We start from the raw sequence: 23691 nt of genomic DNA, 5'->3' as shown, positions 1-23691 counted from the left end.
AGGTGGAGGCACCTGAAGGAGGCTGTGGCCTGTGGGAAGCCCACGTTGGAGCAAGTTCCTGGCCGGACCGGTGGACCCGTGAAGAGGGGAGCCCACGCCAGGGCAGGTTTGCTGGCAGTGTTACCGGAAAGCGGCAAAATAATTCACTCTCTAAGACTTATTTGGAAGTTTTAGAAAGCAGGCATTCTTTATTGCAGCGCTGGGTGCACGGGGGATAACTCCACCTAACGTGCACACCCAAAAGACAAAACTAGCAAGTATTTATACTATGTTAATATACATATTCAGTATATTTCCGAGTAGTGCTTATCACATTCATGGATTTTCCGGGAACTCGTTAGCATATGCTAATGTCTTTCGCACATGTTTGTTGGCACGTCCGGGTGGTCGTCGGGGGTCTTCAGACTCAGTCCTGGTATCACGTATACCTTATCCCTCAAGGCTGGTTTTGTGATCACCTTGTAACTTACTTATCTTTGCGCATCTGTTCTTCCAAGGCCGAGCTGTTTAAAATGAGATTGTTCCAGAGCTTCTTATCTTACAACTAATTATTTTCTAAGTTACAATGGTTTCCCTTTTGTTTGGTTACCTCTATTGAGCAATGGCTCTAATTGCTTGAATTGATCTTAATATTTCAATATTCACAGGTATCAGCAGGACTTGTGACCCTGTGGGGGACCCCACGCTGGAGCAGTTTGCTCCTGAAGGTCTGCACCCCGTGGGAGAGACCACGCTGGAGCAGTTCGTGAAGGACTGTAGCCTTCACGAGAGACTCCATGTTGGAGCAGGGGAATGTTGAGAGGAGTCCTCCCCCTGAGGACAAAGAAGCGGCAGAGACAATGTGTGCTGAACTGACCGCAATCCCCATTCCCTGCCCCCCTGTGCCGCTGAGGGGGGAGGAGGTTGAAGCTGGGAGTGAAGTTGAGCCCGGGAAGATGGGAGGGGTGGGGGGAGGTGTTTTAAGATTTGATTGTATTTTCTCATTCCTCTACTCTGTTTTGCTTGGTAATAAATTAGATGAATCTCCTCTCTATGTTCAGTCTGTTTTGCTCGTGATGATAATTAGTGAGTGATCTCTCCCTGTCCTTACCTCGACCCAAGCCTTTTGTTATACTTCTCCTTCCCGTCCCGCTGGGGGAGGGGTGAGTGAGCGGCCGCGTGGCACCCCGCTACCGGCTGGGCCTAAACCACGACATTGGGATAAATCACACTAGGTAATCTGAACGCCACTTTAAAGAGGGTTTAATATTTAAGCAAGCTGGGAGGGGATTTTGTCAGCCAGGACTCCATCAGCAAGAGCTTGAATCTTTAAGGGAACCAAGTTTTCTAACGTGGAATGGCTATTTTTAGCTATAAAACCATTTACTCTAAGCAGGAGAAGGTTAGTCCCTGTATACTACCACTCAGCTATTCACACACATCTCCCTTTTTAAAAAAAAAACAACCCTCAAACCCAAGTGCCACTAAGGAGTATTTCGGGTGGAAGGCAAAGGTGGGTAATCCTTCCAGAAGTATAGGCAGCTCAAAGCAATTGTCTTCCTGTCCCACAGAGAGCATCCCAAAAGCAGACTGAGGTCCCCAGACAGCCCAGAGCAAAACATGATGCTGTGGGCAAATCCCAGTCCTCAGCACTTGAATGGTTTCAGAGAAAAAAAAATGGACAAGAACAAGAGCCCCACTTGAGGCTCAACAAAGCCGGACTTAATGCACAGCCTGGGAAAACCAGAGCCAGTAGATGAACTCAGAGCTTTTACAGAAGGCCTCAGCTCTCACAGCGTCACTGCTGAGAGCTCTCAGAAGCGCAGGGATGGAGAAAGAGCTTGTCAAGAGCAACAAGTCCTTTCCAAGGCCTCCACACAGCTGGCACCATGGGAGGGTGCCTTAAGCAAGCTGCTTGTCAGGGACAGGGTCTACAAGGAGGCTCTTCCATAAATGCCATTCCTTGAGAACATGACCTTGCTGCTCGCTCTCTTCCCCTGCAGAGGCTGAACTAGCTGCTCAGGCCATCTCCATTTTCAAGAGAGTCCAAGTCCAGCAGTTTGTAAGTGTGCCAGGTCCTGATGCCTCTCCTGGATGGACCCTTCCCCTGACTCCAGCCCTCAGTCTCCTCAGCTTGCCCGGCTCTGCCTCTGTGCTGCAGAAGACCTTTCCTGAGACACAGTCCACCCCAGGAGAAAACACAGAACCCAAACCAGGAAGGCATTTTGGGTGAGCGCTTCCAGCAGCCCGGCAGCCCCTCACACCCGTTGCCCCTTGGCACGGAGGAGGCAGCGCAGACCTCAGCTCAGCAGGCGGGAGTGGCGAGGGGACACGGCCTGAAATCTCAGAGATCCCTGCCCACGGCAGTGTTGAGAAATTCTTTTACCAAACAATCATTAGCTTTGAATTTAACAAGGCCTATGAGTAATTAATGTGTACGGAGAAGATATCCTACCCTTGAGAACAGAAACATCCCGGCAGGATTGCCCAAACAGGGTTGATAAGGAAGAACAGCTTGGCCGGACAACAGAGTTGGGAAACATCCAAGGAGAAGAAACTGTCCTCAAAAGCTTGTGACCGTAACAGGGACAAAGGAGTGGGGGGCTAACTCCCCAAACGACCACCCGAGACCCTCACACATGTGTAGTATAGTTTTGCAACGCCAGCATTACGTAAATGTAGTTGCTTTTGTGGTCTTGTGTTGCTTTTCATACTATTTTATAATGGGTAATAAACCCTCAGCGGAAAGGGGGATTTGGAGAAAATCTCCTCTAGGATGTATATTGAAACATTGGAGAAAGGTGGGGGGAGATCCTCTCACTCAGAGGCAGCTTGTCGAATATTGTCAGCACTGGTGGTCGATGTATAAATTAGAAAGTGGAGAAAAATGACCTAGAGATGGCAGTCTAATGTATAATACTATGCTTCAATTAAAGCTGCACATTCAAGAAGGTGAGTCTCTCTTTCCGGAATCGCCATTTCAGCATAAAGCTTACCAGCAGCTGATGGACACCCACCGAGCAATACAGGTGGATGCGCCTGCCTTTGCCTGTCGCCACAGCATTTCCTTACAAGAGGAGGTTTTTGGTAGGATACTAGTTGAACATAACTCCCCTGCCAGTTCCCACAACCCTTTGTTGTGGGAACCCTCTTTGGTTCCCTATATCCCTGCTGCATTGCCCGGTTGGCTGTGGCAAAGTTGGACGAAGTTAAAACATTGGGTGCAGCATTGGATAACTGTGGGAGGAGGATCAGTCAGTGTGTTCGAGATCTGGATTGCAGCCTGAATGAGGGGAACATGCATTGCAAATCCAAGAGGACGTTGACTTTACGTTGTCTTTCATTGCTTTGATGCTATTTTTTTATGGTGAAGTCCACCTTAAGGACCAGGGCTTGTGAATGTGAGGCTGCTCCTATCTGCCTATAGATGGCCTTATCTGCTCGGTCTCCCTGGTCAGGTGGCCTGTAGCAGACCCCCGCTATGATGTCCCCTGCCCCAGCGCTCCTTTTAATCCTGACCCGTAAGCTCTTGGTTGGCTCCTCATCCATCCCCAGGTGGAGCTCCATGCACTCCATCCGGCTGGTCATTGACGTAGAGGGTGACACCCCCTCCTTGTCTGCCCTGTCTGTCCTTCCTAAAGAGCCTGTATCCTTCCATCCCAACACTCCAGTCATAGGACCTATCCCACCACGTCTCTGTAATGCCAATAAGGTCATAGCCTTGCAGGCGCGCACACGTCTCCAGCTCCTCTTGTTTATTCCCCATGCTACGTGCATTCGCGTAGAGGCATTTCAGTTGTGTCCCCGATGAGGCTGACTTATTGGCTGGGGTGGCTGGGATTCTTTTGATGTATTCTCCCAGTGTCTCCCTGTTGGTTCCTGTTGCATCCGGAGCCCCTGGCTCATCTCTAGGCTTCGAGCGTGCTGTAGTGCGTCCAGCACGTCTCTGAGCAATACGCTGAAGGCCCTCACCAGCACCCCGTCCCTCCAACATGCTAGACACGTCATCCCACAACATGTCACAGGCAAGCCTGATGTTATCCCCCTCCCCCTTTGAGCCTAGTTTAAAGCTCTGTCGATGAGCCTCGCTAGTTCCTGGGCAAAGATCCTCTTCCGTCTTTGAGAGAGGTGAATCCTGTCAGAGTTCATCAAGCCTGGTGCCGTATAGGCCGTCCCATTGTCAAAGAACTCAAAGTTGTGGTGTTGACACCAGCCACAGAGCCACATGTTTATGGACTGTGTCTGCCTGTTCCTCCCAACGTTGCTGCCCTCAACTTGAAGGAGGGAGGAGAATATTACCTACGGTCCCAAATCCTTCAGTGACCATCCCAAGAGCCTGAAGTCCCTTTTGATCACTTTTGCATTACGTGTCTCTGCTTCATCCCCACCCACATGGAGGAGCAGCAGTGGGTAATAGTCAGAGGGCCGTACCAGGCTGGGGAGTTTCCTCATAATGTCCTTAACGCGGGCCCCCGGGAGGCAGCAGGCTTCTCTGAGGGGAGGGTCTGCCCTGCATAATGGGCCCGCTGTACCCCTCAGAAGGGAGTCCCCTACAACTATAAGCCACCTTTTCTTCTTCGTGGGGGTGGTCACGACACGAGGTGCGGGCCTTTCTGGCCTAGGCGCTACCTCTGGTGTAGCTTGACTACCATCCATATCCTCCCTTGAGTGGCCTTCCACAGCCAGAGCCTCCTACCTGTTGTACAGGGGTACGTGGCAAGGCAAGGTGGGCGAGGAGGAGAAGGTTTGCCTGCCACGCCGAGTGGGGACTTGCTTCCATTCACTCCTCCCTTTGAGGCTACTGCCTTCTGCCTGGCAAGGGGAGGATACAGGGTCCCCTTCACCTTGGTTTTGGTCTGTTAGTTGTCCCTGCTTCTGTCTCAAGTTGGTGAATATAGCTCAAAATGGCGGGGGGGAAGCCAACCACAACCTATCGATGGATAAAAAGAAGGGACTAAAATGCTTTCAGCTACCGTAAGTGAAAACCACTGGATTTGCAGCTTGCTATGCATTACACTGCGCTCTTGCTTTTCTTAAGCTGGAGGTCTTGCCCTTGTCCATGATAAGGTTGCTGGGCCAGTGCAAACTTGCACTCACTTTGTCAGATGGTTTTCAGCTGAAGTGAGACACAACTGATGTGGTTTTATGCTCTTGTATCTTACATATTGACAAAAATGCTGCACGGCAAGTGCATGTTTTCCTGAGTTTAGGGAGTTTTATTGAGAATTAGACATGGTCTAGTGTGGTATTACTGGATCTCTGTATTCTACTTCCCCCATTCAGAGCTAGAGTATTACAATGAAAACGGGGAATATATTAGGTGTTACCAAAGTGTTTCTCAGCATCTCAAATGGCTACTGCAGTAAATTATTTCTATAACTTTTCTCCTGTCCCCATAGCAAAATGTGTGCACAGAAATGATTCATGTTTTAACTGTATAGATTTAGATCTCAAGATTTCATACTTAATTTTTATTCTTATTTTTCTTTTGATAGGAAATCCTGAGGTAACATACAATTTTACAGTCTTAGGATGCTCTAAAGCAAATATTGCAAGCGTGGCTGTCTTTTTTAATAAATTTTTCTTTGGACCAGTGATTTTCTTGCTGAGAGAACAAATATTTTGCACGTGTTCTCTTGAAGCTTGGAAGGAACACGGTTAAAACTGCATCTGAGGTCTTATTTATTAAAATTAAAAACATTATAACTAAATGATTATAATTAAAATTATCAAGATTTGATAATGAAGCAAGCTGGGCTGTGTGCATCTCTAAAGCCCTTCTTACTTGCAATCTAACTCTTGAACGCTTTCTATTGTAGCCGTGCCTTTCACAAGAATGCCTTCCTTACCCGAACGGTGGATCCTGTGTGTACGGCTCAGGGCAGGTCGTCAGCCAAGCGTGACTACGGATGGCAAAGTGCTTCTCTTGTAAACGTGTAAAACTTCCACGTGGAAGTGAAACTCAGCGTGTCAAATTCAACTCCTCTTGCTAAGTAAGGAGCAGGGAACAATGGATGTTCCGTGCACGGGGGAGAGAAGGGCAATTGTTAATTAAAGTGCTGTTCATATTTCCTAGGGGTTTTTCTCCCCCTCTCTTCTTGCCTGGCTCGCTTAGTTCTCTTGAGGGCAAAGCTTGTAGAGGGTTGGGCTCAGCAAGTTCACATCTGAGGCAGTCATAGTGAGCCGTGCGAGGTTGCACAGCCAGACAGGGCTCCATTAACTTTTATTTCATGCTCTTTGGCACGACTGCACTCTTAAGCACAGCAGGATTAATTTCCATGCAAGTGTATTTAAACCCCACCAGCCAAGAAAGGAAGGGTACCATCTCCATGGCACTTGACATGTTTAGTGTTTAACATCTTTATTCTAACTGCTACCAGAAGGGTTGCAAGTTGTCTGTAGAGAATGTGCTCTGTGTTCTGAGAAATCATCTAAGGCTAATTACCAGGGAAATGGTTGTAAGGGAGGAAGCAAAAAAAAAACCCCAACAAAAACCCCAAGTCCGAGCTATGCTGTCAGTAAATTGTCATTCCTGAATGACCTCACTACATTGTTGCTACCTAGGTGAATGACCTGCTGTGGCTATGGACTGTGCAGGGCCGGCTCTGGTTTGGGCGCCGCTTTCTCTCCCCTCTCCTGCTGCCGCCAGGCGGGCGCTGCCTCCCTCCGGCAGCGGGTGCTCACGCGGCTTCGGGAAGGCTCGGGCGGGAACGGCCGGCGCGAGGTGGGGGGGTTGGGGCGCGCTGAAGGCAGCGGGGCGCTGCGCGTGGAGCTGCCAGCGGGCCGGAGCGGCGCTGCCCGGAGGAGGAGGAGGAGGAGGAGGAGGACGGGGTCGTTTTCGGGGAGGACGGCCGGGGGAGCGGGCACCTGATCCCGAGGTATTGGCGAGGGGAGAAGGCCACTTTCCTCCGGGGAGCAGGCGGCGGGCAGCCTGCCTAGAGGTCCGGAGCCTGTGCCCGGCCCTGCCGTGAGGACCCGGCGCTGCGACAGGCACGAAGGCTGAGGTGCCAGCGGTTCAGAGGCTGAGCACTGGAGGTGGAGGCTGGGGACCTCAGGTGCTGCCGGTTTCCACCTCACCAAAGATTATTACAGCCCTCCTGCCCCTGCCTCCTGCCTCCCACCTCCTGGTGAGGGTGCCTGTTGCTCTTCCATCCCTGCTGCTCCCAGGGGGAGGAGGGGACTGGCTTTCAGAGAGGCCCCCTGCCCTCATGCTTGTGAAAGTCCTGTGGGGTCTAGTCTAGAGTGCGCTGGCTTGCACGTTGCTTTCCCTGCTATGTAGCTGTTTGCAGAATGTGCTGCATTCTGCTGTTTGGCAGCCCAGAAATGAGTCTCTCTGCTTTATTTTTCATCTATATTGCAGTGTAGTAATGCTGCTTCTTTCTTGCAGCATATTCTGATGAGCTTGAGACAGATGAGGAGACTAGAGCAGACTGGTCACCAAGTTGGCTTCTCTGTGATACGCAGCGGGGACCTGCTCTTAGATGGCTTTCAAGCTGGCTGGTAAGAAACTAAGTTGTGAAGAAAGAGTATTCTGAAGGTGAAAAGTTGAATGGAAGCAAAACTTGGTAGAAACGAATGCCTCTCTTAGCTGACACCAAGTCCAGATTTCACAAGCTAGCGTAGCGGTAGCTCGTGCTCACGCTCAGTGATGGTGCGGGATGCTTTGAACCGACTGAAAGCCAAGTGTAGCCTGTTCTCCCTTTTCCGAGCTTTTCCTGTCTGCATACCCTCCAAGTACCGGTACCTGACACCTGCTGTCTGTCTGTCTGTCTGACAGGTCTGTTTGCACCCAGCCACAGGAAATGGGGACATTTAGCGGCAGCAGCAGCTCAGACGATTCTAGAATAGCCTTTGCTTTGAAATGCATTACTTCTTGCTAGAAAGTGGGATGTCACCAAGGCCAAAATACTTTCCACTTGACTCATTTCATAAAAACTCATCTCTGCTCTTAGATCAGCCTGTTCTGTCCGAGGCTTATTGCCTTCCTGAAAGGCAATCTCCTTGGTTCCTTCCTCTCTGCCTTCCCAAGGTGAATTCACTTGGTAGGGTGGAGGGATTCCCCTTTCTGCTTGGTAAAGACAGTATCATATCTGGTGCTTGTGGTAGCATCTTGCATTTGGGAAAAGTGACCATTTGTTCCCGGTGGGGAGGCCAGGAGCAAGGTTTGCAGTTGTTGTGGACCCTTGCAGAGCAAAATTGCACCCGAGTCGCCCTGAGATAGCTGCCCTGGCTAAACATGCTTTGCCTTTGCTGTATGTGGCACGCTCCGCTTGAGTTGTAGTCCTGCCCACATTTATATTTAAATGGGAATATTTTTATGAATGATATTTCTATAAAAGTACTGGTATTTTAGAAGTCTGTAAATATTGATGTCAGTATATAGATTTCAATAACATATATATATATATATATATATATATAAAAAAGACTTTTCTTTTTAGCCCAGAAGGGGGGTGTCTCTGTATCAGATACTACCCAACAGTCTGACCAGTTCATTGAGTGCCCTCAATGAGGGTGACAGCAAGTTTAGCTGGTTGCGGTTCCTTCTTCCCCCTGGGGGAGAGAAAGGCAGGGGGAGGACCTTGAGCTGCACATGGCCCACTTTCCCCCGAGAGGAGCTGTCGTGTGTCTTCTCATGTGCCTGTCAGCCCTGTGCTTTCAGGAACTGTTTTACTTGCCCCCATCTGGTCTGAGATGGCTTCTGATGGGAAGACATAGCCTTTAAACTCTGCCTTCATTTGTGTTACCTGTCTGAAATGGCTTTAGTGTGCCTTAGGCTTGCCATGCTTCAGCTCTGTAGAAGTGATGGAAGGTAAGGGTTGTCCCATCCCACTCGGGGTTAGGGTGAGGTTAACTGTTTAATTCTCTGCGCGGTAATCAGAAGTAACGACAATTACTTTAGAGGTTCAAACCAATCACAAATTTACTTAAAACTCAGTGGAACTACAAAAGATAAGAGGCTTGGCAAAAGTCATAACAAGGCTCAAAACTTAGCAGAACTATGAAAGGTAAGGATTTAGCAAAACGTGTGACGATATTACCCTAATGTGCTGAAAATGAAGTTAGAGACAAAGAGAGTGATAGAGAGGAAAAGAAAGAAAGAAAAGAGAGAGAAAAGATATCACCACCCTTGGATCCAGTGATGTTCTCTGCTCATAGTTGTAGTCTTCCGGTGGTGGGCGCGCGCCGAAAACTTGTGTTTTCCCTTTTTATAACCCAATGTGCCCGCCCCGTAGGTGGGGGTCTGTCAACACTGAGCAGGTGCAGTATGTGCTCGGGAATGTTCAGAAATGTTCTAGAAATGAGTTGGTGGGTTGTGGGGGTCCTGGGGGTCTCACTGCCCCCACCCCAGGGCTGACCAAGTGAGTGGTGATCTGTCACAGGCACATGGCGCACAGGGCACAGATGGTCTTTGTTTCAGAAATAGAGGAGTGGTCTCAGAAGACGTTATCCTGCCTCCGCAGGCTCCGTTCTTGGTCAACACTCCCTCGTCATTGTCAGCCCATCCCTGTCCACGTCAAGATGGGTGTTTGTGACATTCACTTGTTATCAGGGCCTTACAAGGGTTGCTGCCTCAAGCAACTCTCTTGATGTCCTACGAACAAGTGTTGTGCTCCGCAAACACTTTCGTAGAGCTCTCAACATGAGCAGTGGCCAGTGATGAAACAGGAGAGTACTGGAGTGAAATGAGAAATCTGTGGGGATTCGTAGAGTGGGGTAGGTCGGGTGGGTCCTCCCGATGCCATCTAGTCTGATTTCCTGCTCAGAGCAGGTCCAGTCAGATCATGTTGCTCTGGGCTGTGTCCGGTCACGTTTAGGCTGTCTCCAAGGATGGCGATTCGGTGTCATTCCTGGGCAACTTGTTCCAGTGCTTGGGCACCCTCGTGGTGAGTGACTTTCTTTGTTTTGAGTCAGAATCTGCAAATTGTCTGTTGCCCCTCATCCAAAGCTCTTCAGGAAGCGGCAGTCTGCTATGCTCAAGTCTAGTGTTGTGATTCTGCTGGTTTGCTCACTTCTCTCAGGTTTTTAAATTCTACAACCGAATGGTGGCTGCAGCCGAGCATGCCCTTGACCTTTGCATCCTTGATCATTTTTTTTCCTTGTCTGTGGACAAGGAGTCCAGCAGAGGGTAGAGACGGGTGCCCAGTCATTCTGCTTTCACACGTGGGGTGTGAGATGATGTTGCTTGAAGTCTGCTGCCCCCCCCGCCCTGCCTGCAGAGTCTGAGAGGCCTGTGCTGGTGTACGTGGTTGCAGGCATTCCTCACTGGGTTAGCCTCTCTGGGCCTGTTGTACAGGTGAGCAGTAGATGTTCTAAGTACAGCAACATCTCTCTGCTCTATAGACAGCCTATATTCCACATACAGGCAGAAGAGCCCCGTACTTACTACCTGTAAAGCCTCACCTCCCCCGTTTGTGTGCTTCTGTAGGCAGAGTGTGCCTGATGTACAGAGAGACCCTCCCCTTCATTCCCTAGCGTCCCCAGATTTCACGTGTGGGTGGGTGTCTCACGTGGCCCATCTCTGCTGTGTAACCAGAATACGTTCTGCGTCCTGACAGGAAAGTAGTGTGCAGTGCTCTCCACGTGTATTCTCCATACAGCCATTTTCTAGTCTGTGTGGTGGTGGTTTCTGTTCTCTGTACAGCCAGTGTACACTGTATAAGCAGACCAAAAAGCTCTGCCTTGGCGGTATCTAGTCTATGACTAGAGGGAAGGGACATGCTTTGCCTGCGTACAGTCTATCTACAGACGAGATATAGTCCGTATCCAGAGAGAAAAGCCTCACTGTCCCTTTTTTGATAGGCAGAGCATATCCTGATATATGCTGAATACTGAGAAAGCATGCCTGGCTTGGCCTGTCCGTGTGTAGTCTTGAGGAAGACAGTATGTAGTCTGCAGAGGGACAGAAAAGCCTCCCCTTGTTGCTGTGTCGTGTGTACACAGGTGGTAGATACTAGATGTTGAGGTAGGTGAGGCACTGCTTTTCAATGTACGTGTCTTACATTTAGCCCGTATAGTCTCTACGCAGACAGAAAAGCCTCTCATCACCGTGCCTGCGTATATTCTGCATAGGCTGTATTCTAAAGAAAAGACTGAAAAGCCTTCCTCTCCTATCAAATGTATTTTACAGAGAGAAACCGAATCCTCTCTTCAGGATCTCTTGTGTGTACAGACAGAACAGCATGCCTGTAAGGGCCTTCTGTAGGCTTCTGTGGAAAGAGGCTATCTTCTGCTTCATCTCTTTGTATCTACTGTACATACAGATAGTACATATTCTGTATACTGGCAGTATATGAGCTCTTTACAGACAGGAAGAAAACCCCCATGCCTTGCCTCCCTCTCTCTCTGTGTATGTCTGCATGTAAAGTATGCGTATTCATGTGCACGTGTCAGGGCAGCATACATTCCACGCACAGAGAGAAATGCCCTTCCTCCCATGGCCTTGAAAGTGTCTATCTTCCATGTAGAGACAATATCTATTCAACATAAAGACTTCGACATCCATAGTCAAGATAAAGCGTAGCTTCCCCTCACCTGGCTGCCTCTTTTGGGTAGGAATTGACAAATTGTGTGTCTGTTTGGTATGTTCTATGTCTGTGCTCTGTGTAGAGAGTGCATCTATGGAGATAAGACTGTGGTGGTGCTTCCTGTATACTTTTCTATGTGTAGGTAATGTAGCTTCTGAATAGGGAGAGGAATAAAGCCTCAGGGAGACGAGATCGGCTGAGGCTTCTCTTCCTGGCGATGGAGTATATAGTGTCTGTGGATGTTCTGTATAGACCGTGCGTGGGGGGGGTGTGTATCTATATACTCCAAAGACTTCTGTTGACATGTGTCTCTGTCTATCCGTAGATATTCTGTTTATGCTTGTTGCATGTTTTCTGTATATATTCTGTGCATATAAAGATATCTAGACGGTGTGCTAGCTGCGCGTACTTTATATCCGAATAGAAATTGCCTCACTCAAGCAATGCAGGCCTTGTTCTGTCTGTAGAACAGCTAATATAACAACCTACAGATAGTGTAAATTGAAATGAAGCAAGACTCAGCTAGGCAAGGTGAGGCTTTTTTGTTTCCATGTAAACTACATACTCTCTTGTTTATGCCCTGTTCACAGATGCTACAAGCTCAGCCAGACTCTTCCAAGTGTAGGCAGTAAACATACCGTCAAGTTCTCTTCAGCCTATAGATGGAAAGCAGGGACACGGTGCAAATCCTTTTGTCCGTCCACCTAGTCTCTGGTGCCTGAGTGTCTTGTAGCTTGAGCCTGGGGAGCTCAGCTGAGTCTTGTGCATTGACACAGATGTGGGCTTTGTGCTGCTTGTGTGTCTCTTGGGTAGCAGGCGAACAGCAAGGGCGAGGTGAGAATGACCAGAGGAGCGGAGAAGTGGCTCCCGGGTGAAACGGGAGCTCTGCAGGTGGTCATTTGAAGGGGCTAAGGGGAATGTTTGGGGGGCCACCTTGTATCTTGGCCAGAAAGGGCCTTCTGTGAGTGGCAGGTTTCCTCAAAGGCAGAGGAGTGGGTTGTGCCCCTGCGCAAGGGCCACCTGTGGAGGATGAAAGCTCTCTGGGAAGCATGAAGAGCGGTTGGTGCAGAGTTGACTAATCCCCGTGCAATAGCAGGGCTCTGGGAAGAGGTGTGGCATTTGTGTACCCATCAGGTGTAGTCCGGCTAAGCGCAGGCAGCGTTTCCGTTGTGGGAGTGTGCAGTGTGGTTCTTGGGCACAGGAAAATAAGGGAGAGTTGAGGAATTTCCCAGGAACCCCTAGGAGACGATGAATTGGGATGCATTCAAGGACTTTTACAGGACTTGCTAGGAATTCCTGTCTCTAGGAGATAGACGCGAATGTTGTACAGTTGTTGGCTACTAATCTCCGAACGGGAATAAAAATAGCTATTCCACTGCTGTTTTCTAGGATCGCGCACACTAGTTTTGAAGTGCATCACTGTCTGGCCCTGGAGGACCACTTCACTGCCCAGCTGTTTTAGAGCACTTCATTGCTTGGCTTTTCTGGAGGTTTTTCATTGGCTTTTTTTTTGGATGGCTAAAATGCCCCATTCTTATTGGAGTGTGTCACCACCCAGCATTTTTTGGAGTGCTACACAATGCAGCCCTAGAGGAGCCCTCCACCCTTGGTTTTTTGTGCCCTCCATCTCCTGGGTGTTCTTCAGCTCTCTGTCCTGGGGCTTTTTAAAAGCACTCCAGTCTGGGGTGGTTTTTTTGAGCTCTTCACCACCAAGATATTTTGGAGTGCTTTGCCTTGGTGATTTTAAGAGTGCTCCATGCCAGGGCTTTTTCAGAGGCCTCCATCACTTGAGTGTTTTGGAGCTAGCCAACGCAGGGGTTTTGGGGAACACTATACATGGGGACTGTTTGGGAGCGCTGCTCTGTTACTTGGGAGAGTTTCACCATTTTGGTTTTTGGGCATCCTGTATTGTTGTAGTGTTTTATGGAACAGGACAACACCCAGCAGTTTTTTTAATTATTTACAACAGCGTCCTGGAGGAGTATATCACCTCGCAGCCCAGGAAGACGGAGCACTGCAGTGGAGGAATGCTTCAACGAATGGCCCTGGAAGAGTATATCACTGTTCTGGTTTTTGGAAGACTTTTTTTTTTGAGTCATCCCTGATTTTTCGCTTTCTTTGTTTTATTTTATTTTTTTTTTTAGCTTAACAACCAGGGATTTTTTTTTTGGAGTCCTCAATCTTCCCCGAGGCGCGGCCTGGCCCGGGGCTCTTTTGGGAGCCCCCCTCGAGGCGCGGCCTGGCCCTGGGCTTTGTTGTTGCACTTTATTGATTTTGTATTTTCTGGAAGTCTATAGCAGTCTTTGATAGCTTCACTAGCTTCTTAGACTACCGCATCACCACTTGGGTTTTTGTGCCGTTCACTGTGTTGTTCTTTTGCAGTCATCTGCATTTGGGTTTTTTTGGCAGGTCTCCAGTCTGGGTCTTTGTAGGAGCCCTCCATCTCCTGTGTGTGTTTGAGGTCTCCGCCTGCCGCTGTCCCGGAGGTCTCCATACTGGAACTTTTTATGGAGCTCGTCAGCATTCTGGTTTTTTGGCGCCTTTACAGTGTGTCTTTTTTATGGAACACTACAACACCCGGTGCTTTTGTAATGCATCGCCACTCGGCCCTGGAGGAGTGCTTCACTCTTGGTTTTTTGTAAGCCCTTTATGGTTTTACTGTAGTATGGAATACTACAGCACTTGGCTTTTTTGAAAAAGGATCGCAGCACTGCCCTGGAGAAATGTAGCACCGTTTGGTTTTTTGGGAACTGTGTACTGTGACCCCGGAGGAGCGTGTCGCCGCTGTGCTGCCCTGGAGGAGTGCATTCCTCTTTGGTGTTTTGTGCCGTTCTCCGTGTTGCTTTTTGGGAGTTGTCACTGTTTGGATTTTTGGCTGCTCGCCACCCTGGGTATTTTCTTGAAGCTCTCCATCTCCTGGGTGTTTTTAAGCTCTGTATCGCAGGGCTTTTTGGGAGCTCTGCACCCTGGAGCTTTTTGTCAGCCCTTGATCCTTGGCTTTTTTAGGGAAGTCTCCAGCCTGAGGCTTTGTTGGAGCTCTTCACCATATTGGTGTTTTGGAGGCCTTTACAGTTTTTGTATGGAATACTACAACCCCCGATATTTTTGGTGTTTCTTTTTCCTGTTTGGTTTCTTTGGGAGCTGTTTACCATGTTGGTTTTTTGGAGTTGTCACCATTTGTCTGTTTGGGTTTTTTTGGCAGATCTCCACCCCAGACCTTTATTGGAGCCCTCCGTCTCCTGGGTGTTTTTGAGCTCTCTGTCCTGAGGTTTGGTGTTTTGGGGTTTGGGGTTTGGTTTTTTCTTGAGCGCTTCATGGTTTGGATATTTTGGAGCTCGCCAGCCCCGGGACTTTTTTGGCAACCCTTCACTGTTTGGGTATTTTGGAGCACTTTGGTGCTTTTTAAGAGTGCTCCATGCCAGGGCTTTTTCAGCGGCCTCCATCGCTTGGGGTTTTGGGGAATACTCTACCCTGGGTCTGTTTGGGAGCTCTGCACCCTGGGGCTGCTTGGAGCGCTTCACTGTTTTGTTTTTGGCGCCCTTTGCAGTTTTGCTATTTTCTGGAATGCTGCGATGCCCTGTGGCCCTGGAGGAGCTCTTCACATTTAGATCTTCTGGAGGGCTCCATTCCCTGGCTGTTATTGGAGTTCATCACTGTGCGGCCCTCAGAGCGCATCTCTGTGTGGGCTTTTTGGCTCTTTTAAATCAGTTTCAGTAAAAGGTCTCTTAGATTGGCAAATGATTAGGAAGTACATCTGTTGCATGATACAAACGGAGTGTTCAGAAATGTTCTGACTTCACTGTTGTCGACATGTGAAATTGTTTGAGAACTCAAAATTGAATGCTATGGGGAAATAAGATGGGAAAGAAGCGTTGGGGTTTTCCTTGCTTAAGAGTAGTAGTGCTGTGTGACATGGTGCTGGGAGAGCATGGGGCTGGGGACCTCACTGAATGGGGAGCCAGGGCCGAGCTGAGGGGTAGTGCTCGCATAGAGCTGCTGGCTGTCCCATGGAGGGTGTCCTGACAGCAGTCCACGTCCGCAGAGGAACTCAGGGAACATAAACCTATTGTCTTGTGTTTGCCGCAAGAGGGAAAAAAACTCATCAGCCCCGAACTCCTCCAAGGAAGCTACCTGAGCAGTTTTGTGTATGTTGGAGGCAGGTCAATGCCCAGTACCTTCCTGGGACTCCTCCCAGGCATCTCCTGCAGTGTCTCCCCCATTTGTCCTCCCCCAGTAGGGAGCAAAAATGATAGAAGCATAGAATGGTTTGGGTTGGAAAGGAACTTCAAAGATCACCTAGTCCAACACCCTGCTGTGGGCAGGGACAGCCTCCACTAGATCAGGTTGCTCAAAGCCCCCCCCAACCTGGCCTTGAACACTTCCAGTGATGGGGCATCCACAAGTTCTCTGGGAACCTGTGCCAGTGTGTCACCGCTCTCAGCGTAAAATGTTTATTCCTTATGTGCAATTTAAACCTACCCTCTTTCAGTTTAAAACCCTTGCCCCTTCTCCTGTCACTGGTAAAAAGTCTCTCCGCGCCTTTCTTGTAAGCCCCCTTTATATACTGCAAGGCCACAGCAAGGTCTCTCTGGAGCCTTCTGCTCTCCAGGCTGAACACCCCCAACTCTCTCAGCGTTTCTGCACAGGAGAGGTGTTCCGGCCCTGGGATTCTCCTCTGGACCCGCTCTAACAGGTCCGTGTCTTGCACTGGGGACCCCGGAGCTGGATGCAGTGCTCCAGGTGGGATCTCAGGAGAATGGAGTAGAGGGGGAGAATCCCTTCCCTCAACGTGCTGGCCACGCTTCTTTGAATGCAGCCCAGGGTACAGTTGGCTTTCTGAGCTGCAGCGCACGCTGGCAGCTCCCATCCAGTTTTTCATCCACCAGCACAACCGCAGCTTGCTCGTGCCTTGGTGCCACGCAAGCAATGTTGAGCAATAGCTAAAACCTGGGTGTGCTGCCAACGCTGGTTTGGTCACAAATCCAAAACTCGGCAACATATGGGCTGCTAGGAAGAAAATTAACTCCAGCCCAGCCAAAACCAGAACAGACGATGTCACCATTATAGCCTGACAGCAGCTTTGTGTGTTTAATTTGTGGCTTTGCCTTATGTGGTATATTTGGTGTGCACACAGTGCAGGGGCTGGGGCTGGTATTGCCCTCCATGATATCCCTGTCCTGTGCACCCTGGGACAGAGCTGGCACAGGGAGCAGAGGTGGGGGTGATGAATTGTTAAGGAGCCCCACCAGTGCCTCTGTGGCTCAAAATTTAGCAGGCTGGTCCCACGCCCTGGCCGTCGGCGGGTCCCATGCCCAGCTCCGTGACTGCTGACACCGTGGGCATCCACGTCCCTGCGTGCCCCAAGATGCCGTTTGGCCCAGAACTGGTGAACTCCTGGGTTTGCTGCCGATACAACCCAGACAATTGTGCTACGGGTCTGTATTTATTGTCATGCCATTGCTCAGAAATAAATGGTCAACCCCTGAAGCTGTTGCCTGGGAGTCTGTCATCGCACCCCAAACCCGTACCCCGTTGGGCCGCCTCAGGCCCTTGCAGGAGGGCTGGGGCAATGGGCTTGGGGGGGCAGGGGTTGGTTTGAGTTCCTCCGGGGGCTGGAGGGTGCTGGGCTGGTCCTGCAACAGCCGGTTGGCTGAGTTGGACAGCTACGGAGGCCGGGGTGGAGGCGGGCAGACCGGGTGGGTGTCTGGGCTGGTGGGGGCCGGTCGCCCCCCCCCGATGCTCCGTGGCTGGCGGGCCGCTTCTCCAGGCACAGGCGATGGCTGCTGGTGTCGGGTCTGGCTCTCAGGGTTGCTGAGGGGGGTGGTCCGGCTGTCCAGGTGTGAGGGGTAGCTGCTGGTGTTGGGCCGGGCTCACGAAGCTGCAGCGAGGCGCCTGCGGAGACAGGAGGCTGCTGAGGCCCTGCTGTGGTGCTGGGCGGGTGCGAGGGTGTGGGGCAGCGCTGAGCATGCTGTGGGGTGCGGGCACTTGGCTGCATGTGGGAGTTGTGGGCACAGAGAGCTCTGTGCAGAAAACGGGGCGCCCTGCACCCCTCGGCCTGGGCTCTGCTCGCCTGCCCATGGCTCGTCTCCTCTCAGCCCTGACCATCCTGACCTGCCTGCACTGCACGTGCCGGAAGGAGACCTGACCCCAACAGACCAAAGCTGGGCACAGCTCCTTTCTCAGCGTGCCCGGCAGAGAGCAGCACTCGGCTCCCCTGACCAGATGAGGGGACAGCCTCGGCCCAGTGAGATGCTCTCCATCCTCTCTTTGGAATACGTATCCAAAGAGATACAGACGCCTGCGCAGACAAAAACCCCTGCCTGTGCTGAGAACACGCACGCTGGCAGTGCTGGGGTGCAGCTGGGACAGCCTGACTCCTCTCTTTCTCCAAAGCAAGGCCAGTAGCTGGGAAGGCTACTGACCAGCTCTGACCATGGTCTGAGCTGCTGGGACACCTTGGCCGAGGCAAACATCTGGAATTTATGGCATCGCCTAACAGGGGGATTGCTGCTGGTAGGTTCACTGGTAGGGAGACATCACTGTTGCGCTTCTCACTTTCTATGGCAATGTCATCCCTTGTTGTTGTTCTTCCTGACCTTGCTCTGCCTACGTCTGTCGCTGGCCTGCTCTTGTTGAGGCAGGGTCACTTTTAACTAACACTTGCAACAGTAAGAAGGGGTTTCTGAAAAGAGTGCGTGTGTATTGAGAGGCCAGTTCAAGTATCTTACACCAGAAGTCTCAGTAGAGTTTGGCCAGTAACTAACGCGGCACTCCAGAATACCCTACCTCCAAATGCTTCATGGCTAATAGCAGCCATCTAATACAGAAGTTTGGCAGCCCCCCTCTCCCCCCAACAACTCACTGTCTCCTCTTCCTCCACACATAGATGCCACAACACAATAGCATCCCAAGCAGCATGGAGCCCAGGATTGCTGCGGCGCCTTCTATGCAGTACTTCTGGAAATCATTTGGATCCATAGCATTTGCATTTCTCTTGCCATCCACACCTGGAGGAACCATTCTGTACGTTAGCGTGTCCTGCACACCCCTGGTAATCTCACAGGAGGCCCGATGTTGCCAGGAAATGTTCTTTCTCACTTTCTTAGGATCCCTGAAGCAGTGGACATCCTGGGGCTGCAACGTTTCCTTGGTTTCAGTAGAAGCAAAGGAAACTCCCAAAGCCATTGCAAATCAATGCACTCTGGAGCCTCTCTTTCTCCTCTCAGCTTTGCTTACGCTCTGGGGTGGCATAATCCAGTTTTCCCAGTGTCATGGCTTTGCTACCCCTTCTTGGTGAGCCTTCACATTTGCACACAATTTCTTTTGCGCTCACCCACCTTCGCTCTCCGAGGCGTGCTAGTGCTGCTGCCTGGAGGCTCTCTCTGACCCTTTGGGACAAGTTGTCCCACTGAACAGAACTCATGAGGCCAGATGGAGAGCCCGCGGGGGAGCGCGGCTGTTTGACCAATTGCCCCTTTGAGACAGACAGACCAAAACCATCCCTGCGTCAGGGAGTGCCACCCCCAGGTCTCCCTCCCCAGCCCAGCACCCACCCCCCGAGGGAATGGAGTCAGGCCCTCTGGGGAAGACACCTGAACCGCGCTCTCCCTCTGCCTTTTCTCCAGTATGGGCACCGCCTGCATGCCCCCAGTTTCCAGGACTTGCTCCCACTTATGGCCCCCTGCCAGACTGCTCAGTACCTGTATTCGTTCGAAAAAATTCATAGATGCCGGTGTGGTGGGCTTCCCCGGGGTTGGAGAGCGCTGCCAAGAATCAGAGAAAGGTAAAGCCTCAGCGTGGCTCAGGCACAGAGGATGCCGGAGGATGGTGCAGGTTCCCCTCTAAGGCCGTGCCCGATCTGTCAGCGCATCCCTTTGGACCTCAGCTCACAGGAGGAAGCCTCCCCGGCTCTGTGGTGCCTACAACGACTCACGGCAAGCTCTGGGATGCAGGTATTGCGGGAGGCACCTTCGATTAAGAGTCCTATTTCCCATCATGTGCTGAGCATGGTTCAGGTGGTCTCGTTCCCAAAATGGCAAAGTTCTGAAACTCCTGTGAACTGGGTGTGGTGAGCGGTGAGCATCTCGCTGCATCCACAGAGGGTTACGAGTGTCTCTCTCTGGCACCCTGATGGCAATAACCTCCGCACCCCAGAGAGGACAGTCATCCACAGAGAGCCACTCCCGGCTTCTTTCAGAACACTCGCTCTGGACTAATAGTTTGGCTGCTGACACGGTGTGCAGTAGCGGGCACCAGGGCACGAGCCTGCAGGCACACGGTGATTTTGATTTATGACGCTGGCTGACCGAAGGACAGCAATTACCTGGCACGCCTGTTGATTGAATTGCCCCCTTTTTTTCATCAGAGACTGGCACTGCCTGGCTGCCTCCTTCCTGAAGCGCCTCCTCCTCCACAGTCTCACGGTCCAGCTCTTTAGAAAGAAAGTGGGTCAGTTTCATTAGATGCAACCGTTCCTTGTCAGGAACAGAGTATCTTCAGGAGGCAATACTTCTCCAAATACATTAATAACGCTTAGAAACAAAGCCTGGGCATTTGGCGGTGCACCTAGTCGCTGGTTCAAACGACGAGTCATTCATGGAGAAAAAATTAAGCGCTAGGCACTTTCCAGTTTACCAGTAGACAGCAAATCCTGACCTGCTGAGAGACTAGGGGATTGCATGTGATCGTCGTGTTTGCATTCCACTTAGTGCATTTTTGGCAAACTGCAAAAGGATGGTAAATTGCTTCCTTCAGAGAGGATGGGAAGACGCTGTAGCCAGTTCAGCTGGGGAAAGAGCCCTTCTGAGCAGCACTTGCCATCATGCCAACTCCATCACACGGTCAGGGTGACAGGCACGTGTGGTGGACTGAACTGCAAGCTCTTGCAACCATATTCTGGGCACTTTCACAAGCGGCAGTGAAGAGCCCACAGTCCCCCAAAACAAGAGGAAAACCACAACCAAGTTATCTGAAACACAACCAGAAACAGACAGCTAACCCACCCAAGACTGAATGAACAGCCCTTCGCTTCAGCTGCCTTCAAGTTAGGTGTGCGGCCTCAAGCTGGGTGTCCAGCTTCCACCTGTCCCTGACCCTGAGGTGTCACCAACAGACCTCAGACCTCAAGGGGAACAATGGGGCTGGAGCAGGCTGTGAAGCTGGGGTTGATCCAACCCTGGCCAGGGCATGCCTGCAGCCCAGGCAAAGTCTGCCAGTCTCAGCGACCCCAAGCTGCCTGCGCATCCTGCTTGTCCGTACATACGTCTAAAACCTCAGCTGCCCACATCTTCTGGTTCAGAGTGATAGATACCTACCACGTGCTGCTTTGTCCAATTCCTTCAGGATTTCCTTTAGGTCTTCTAATGATTGCTGGGAACGCTTTCCTGTTTCAGCTTTATACTTTGCTCTTTGAGGACCTTAATGGAAAACATAAAGTTAAATTTCTCACGACTAAAATACTGAAAAGGAGTGGTTAGTCTGTGAAGTCAGTCAAGACTGACTACTCACCCCTGGGATGCCAGGTGAGGTCCAGTGCAGGATCCAGCCGAGGAGCTGGAAGAGCTCTCCCTCTACCCATATCTACAACCAAACACCCACGAGAAGCTTCCATCATACACTGTGATACTGTCATAACTGAATAGCACAACATATAAAGGGATCACGTAGCAACAGGGCACACACGATGCAGGTCTATATTCTCACACCTGCTGCAAGAGATGCCTCACTCACGTTTGGGGCTTTGAGCTGGCACATCTCAAAGGAAGTAAAAAGCTGTGACGTACCCATGAGATCTCCCTGTGCATCAGCCCTGGAACCCAGCCGGGAAGCTGGATGTCCATTACCTCCAGCCATGTCTGTAAACAAACCAAACAGAGAAGCTCTCGTGAAATCTTTAAATGTACTTCTTCAGATCTGAACAGCAGTGAATGCAGTTGAAACGCAGGATTGCTCCATGTCGCTCATCTCTCCCTTCCTCTCAGGAGCATTGTGCAGACAGTTACCGGGTGCCTGGACCATGCCGGTCTGAAACAAACCGTGCACGGGGCTGTCGGGAGAAAGGACTCCCTGGAGCTCACACCAGCTCTAAACTCAACCCCAACAAGCCCGCTGGCTTTGCAGCAGGCACTGGAAAGGCTGGGAAAGAACGCTAGAACACTTTGCAAGGCAGAGCTCCCTGGGGCGCATCACTGAGCCTGACCCATTCCCTCTCTGCTCTTCTGCATGTTTGAGCATCCACCAAGAAAATATTAAGTTAAATTTCATATGAACAGAATATTAAAAGCTAAGTGCTCACTCATGCGAGTGTTTCCAGGCCATGTGTAACACCCCTCAAGGGCCGGATGGACAAACATACAGCCCCTTACTGGGAGATCTCATCTGTGCACAACAGAAGCCCACATGAAAGCACTGGTGGAAAAAAATGATTGTTCACATGTCTCGTGGAGAAGAGCCCGCTGGCCAGGGAGAGGCTGCACCAGCGCTGTCCCATCTGTTCCCTGGGGCTGTGGGCTGGGGCTGGGTGTCCCATGGGGACCTGGGTTTGCCCAAGAAGAATGCTGCCGGGCTAGAGCTGGAATGCTGCTGTTTTCCTCAGCAGACATCTCCTGAGGACAGACGTCTCTGAGGCTGAAAGCTGGGACCCAGCCAGGGAGCAGCAGAGCCACGGCCCTGGGCACGGCTGTGACAAGCCCAGGGGTTCGAGAAGCGCTCCCGCGGGCTATTGCCTGGCCCCTGTGGTGCTGCTCCGGCCCTGGCACACAGGCTGGGGGAAAGGCTGCCCCGGGGCAGGGTGGCACAGGGCCAGCTCTAGGGATGGTTTCTCACGGCTCTGGGCTCCAGCCTTCACCTGGAAAATGCCCCCGCAGCAGCCGTGACCCCTGCGTCTCCCCACAGGGCGTCTGCCTCCTCTTACCTGTGGAGCTGGCCATGGCTCACCCAGCCCAGCCCGGCCCCGCTGCTCTCCCAGCCCGGCCCCACCACGACCCCAGCCCCGCTGTCAGCCCAACCAAGGGGCAGTGGGTGCCGCGCTATGCTGCCAGGGCTGGGTGCTGGCCCTCACCTGCCTGCCTACCTAATTCCCGCGCTCGCCACGGAGCAGCCCCGACGCCCTGGGCTTGCAGGGCCACCAGGAGGAGGATAAGGAGGCAGGCGGGGGCCACGGCCCCCCGCGCCTGAACCATACTGCTGCTGCTGCTGCTGCTGCTGGCAATGCCACTGCTGCCAATGCCGCCGCTGCTGCTGCTGCCGCCGCTGCTGGCACTGCTAGCACTGCTGGGGTGTGCCCACGGCACAGCACTGTATATCATGGCACAGCACGGCACAGCAGGGCTCTATGACCTCACAGCCTGGCCTCCCCACCCCACCCCCACATTTCACCTCGGGAGGGCGGGCTCCTGGAGGGGAGGGACACTGAGCCTGCCCCTTCCTGCCCCCCCTCCAGCCGGGGCCTGTGCAGTGGAGGCCCCTCACCTCGTGGCCCTGTCCCGGGCGTCACGTCACGGCCGGCTCTCCACAGCACTGGGGCGGCCAGCACGGCCAGGAGCAGCTCGCTCAAATGCCGGTTCCGTGTTTCCTGGTGCAGGCAGGTGCTGAGGGGCTGCACCCAGGCTGGCCTGCACCGTGGGGCTTCTCTTGGGAGCTGCCCTGTGTGGGAGCACCGCGGCAGCACGCTGCCCTGGGGACTGAGGGGCAGGGTGTGAGGAGCAGCTGTGCCGCCAGCTGAGTCACGGCGCAGCAAAACTGACCAACCCAGGCTAATCCTGATGCAGTTCAGTGGAAAACACTGCTTTGTGGCTTGGAGGGGATTCTGGCCAAAGCACTCGCATGAGAAAGAGTCTTTGCTGCATCTCTTTGCAAGGCGTGGGACTGTTTTGTCAAATGGGTCACAAGACAGGAGGTTTTAAAAAACCACCCCAGCTTTAGGGAAGGTGCAGACCAGCAACAGCTTTCTGTCCCAGCACATTCTGTGTGGGAGCAGATGCTGTATATTTTCCATTTTGGAGCTGGAGTCTGGCTAGAGTCAGAGAGAGTGCTGGGACCGTCAGGTGGTTAGGATAGCACAGATCCCCAGTGTTGGTGGGGCGTTTCAAGGGAAAATTGAGCTTTCCATCCTGGCTCATTCCGTCCTGAACAGATGCTGTACGTTTTGAATTTTGGAGGTATGCTCTGGCGAGCGTGAGAGAGA

General features: G+C 51.6%; 1 protein-coding gene across 1 annotated transcript; it reads right to left on the bottom strand.

Moving 5' to 3' along the window:
• Nucleotides 1-17096: 17096 nt before the first annotated feature.
• LOC129201233 (uncharacterized) lies at nucleotides 17097-22813 on the bottom strand. The gene is made up of 6 exons (XM_054812385.1): nucleotides 22567-22813; nucleotides 21290-21361; nucleotides 21015-21086; nucleotides 20822-20923; nucleotides 19831-19938; nucleotides 17097-19270 (listed from the first exon to the last, which is right to left on the bottom strand). Exons 1-6 carry the CDS (start codon nucleotides 22811-22813, stop codon nucleotides 19179-19181), a joined length of 693 nt encoding a protein of 230 aa, XP_054668360.1. The 3' UTR covers nucleotides 17097-19178.
• Nucleotides 22814-23691: the final 878 nt, after the last annotated feature.

This window comes from Grus americana, unplaced genomic scaffold (assembly GCF_028858705.1).
Source record: "Grus americana isolate bGruAme1 unplaced genomic scaffold, bGruAme1.mat scaffold_879, whole genome shotgun sequence".
NCBI classification, from domain to species: Eukaryota; Metazoa; Chordata; class Aves; order Gruiformes; family Gruidae; genus Grus; species Grus americana.
The sequence above is the reverse complement of the archived record's forward strand: the minus strand, read 5'-3'. Positions and strand labels throughout refer to the sequence as shown.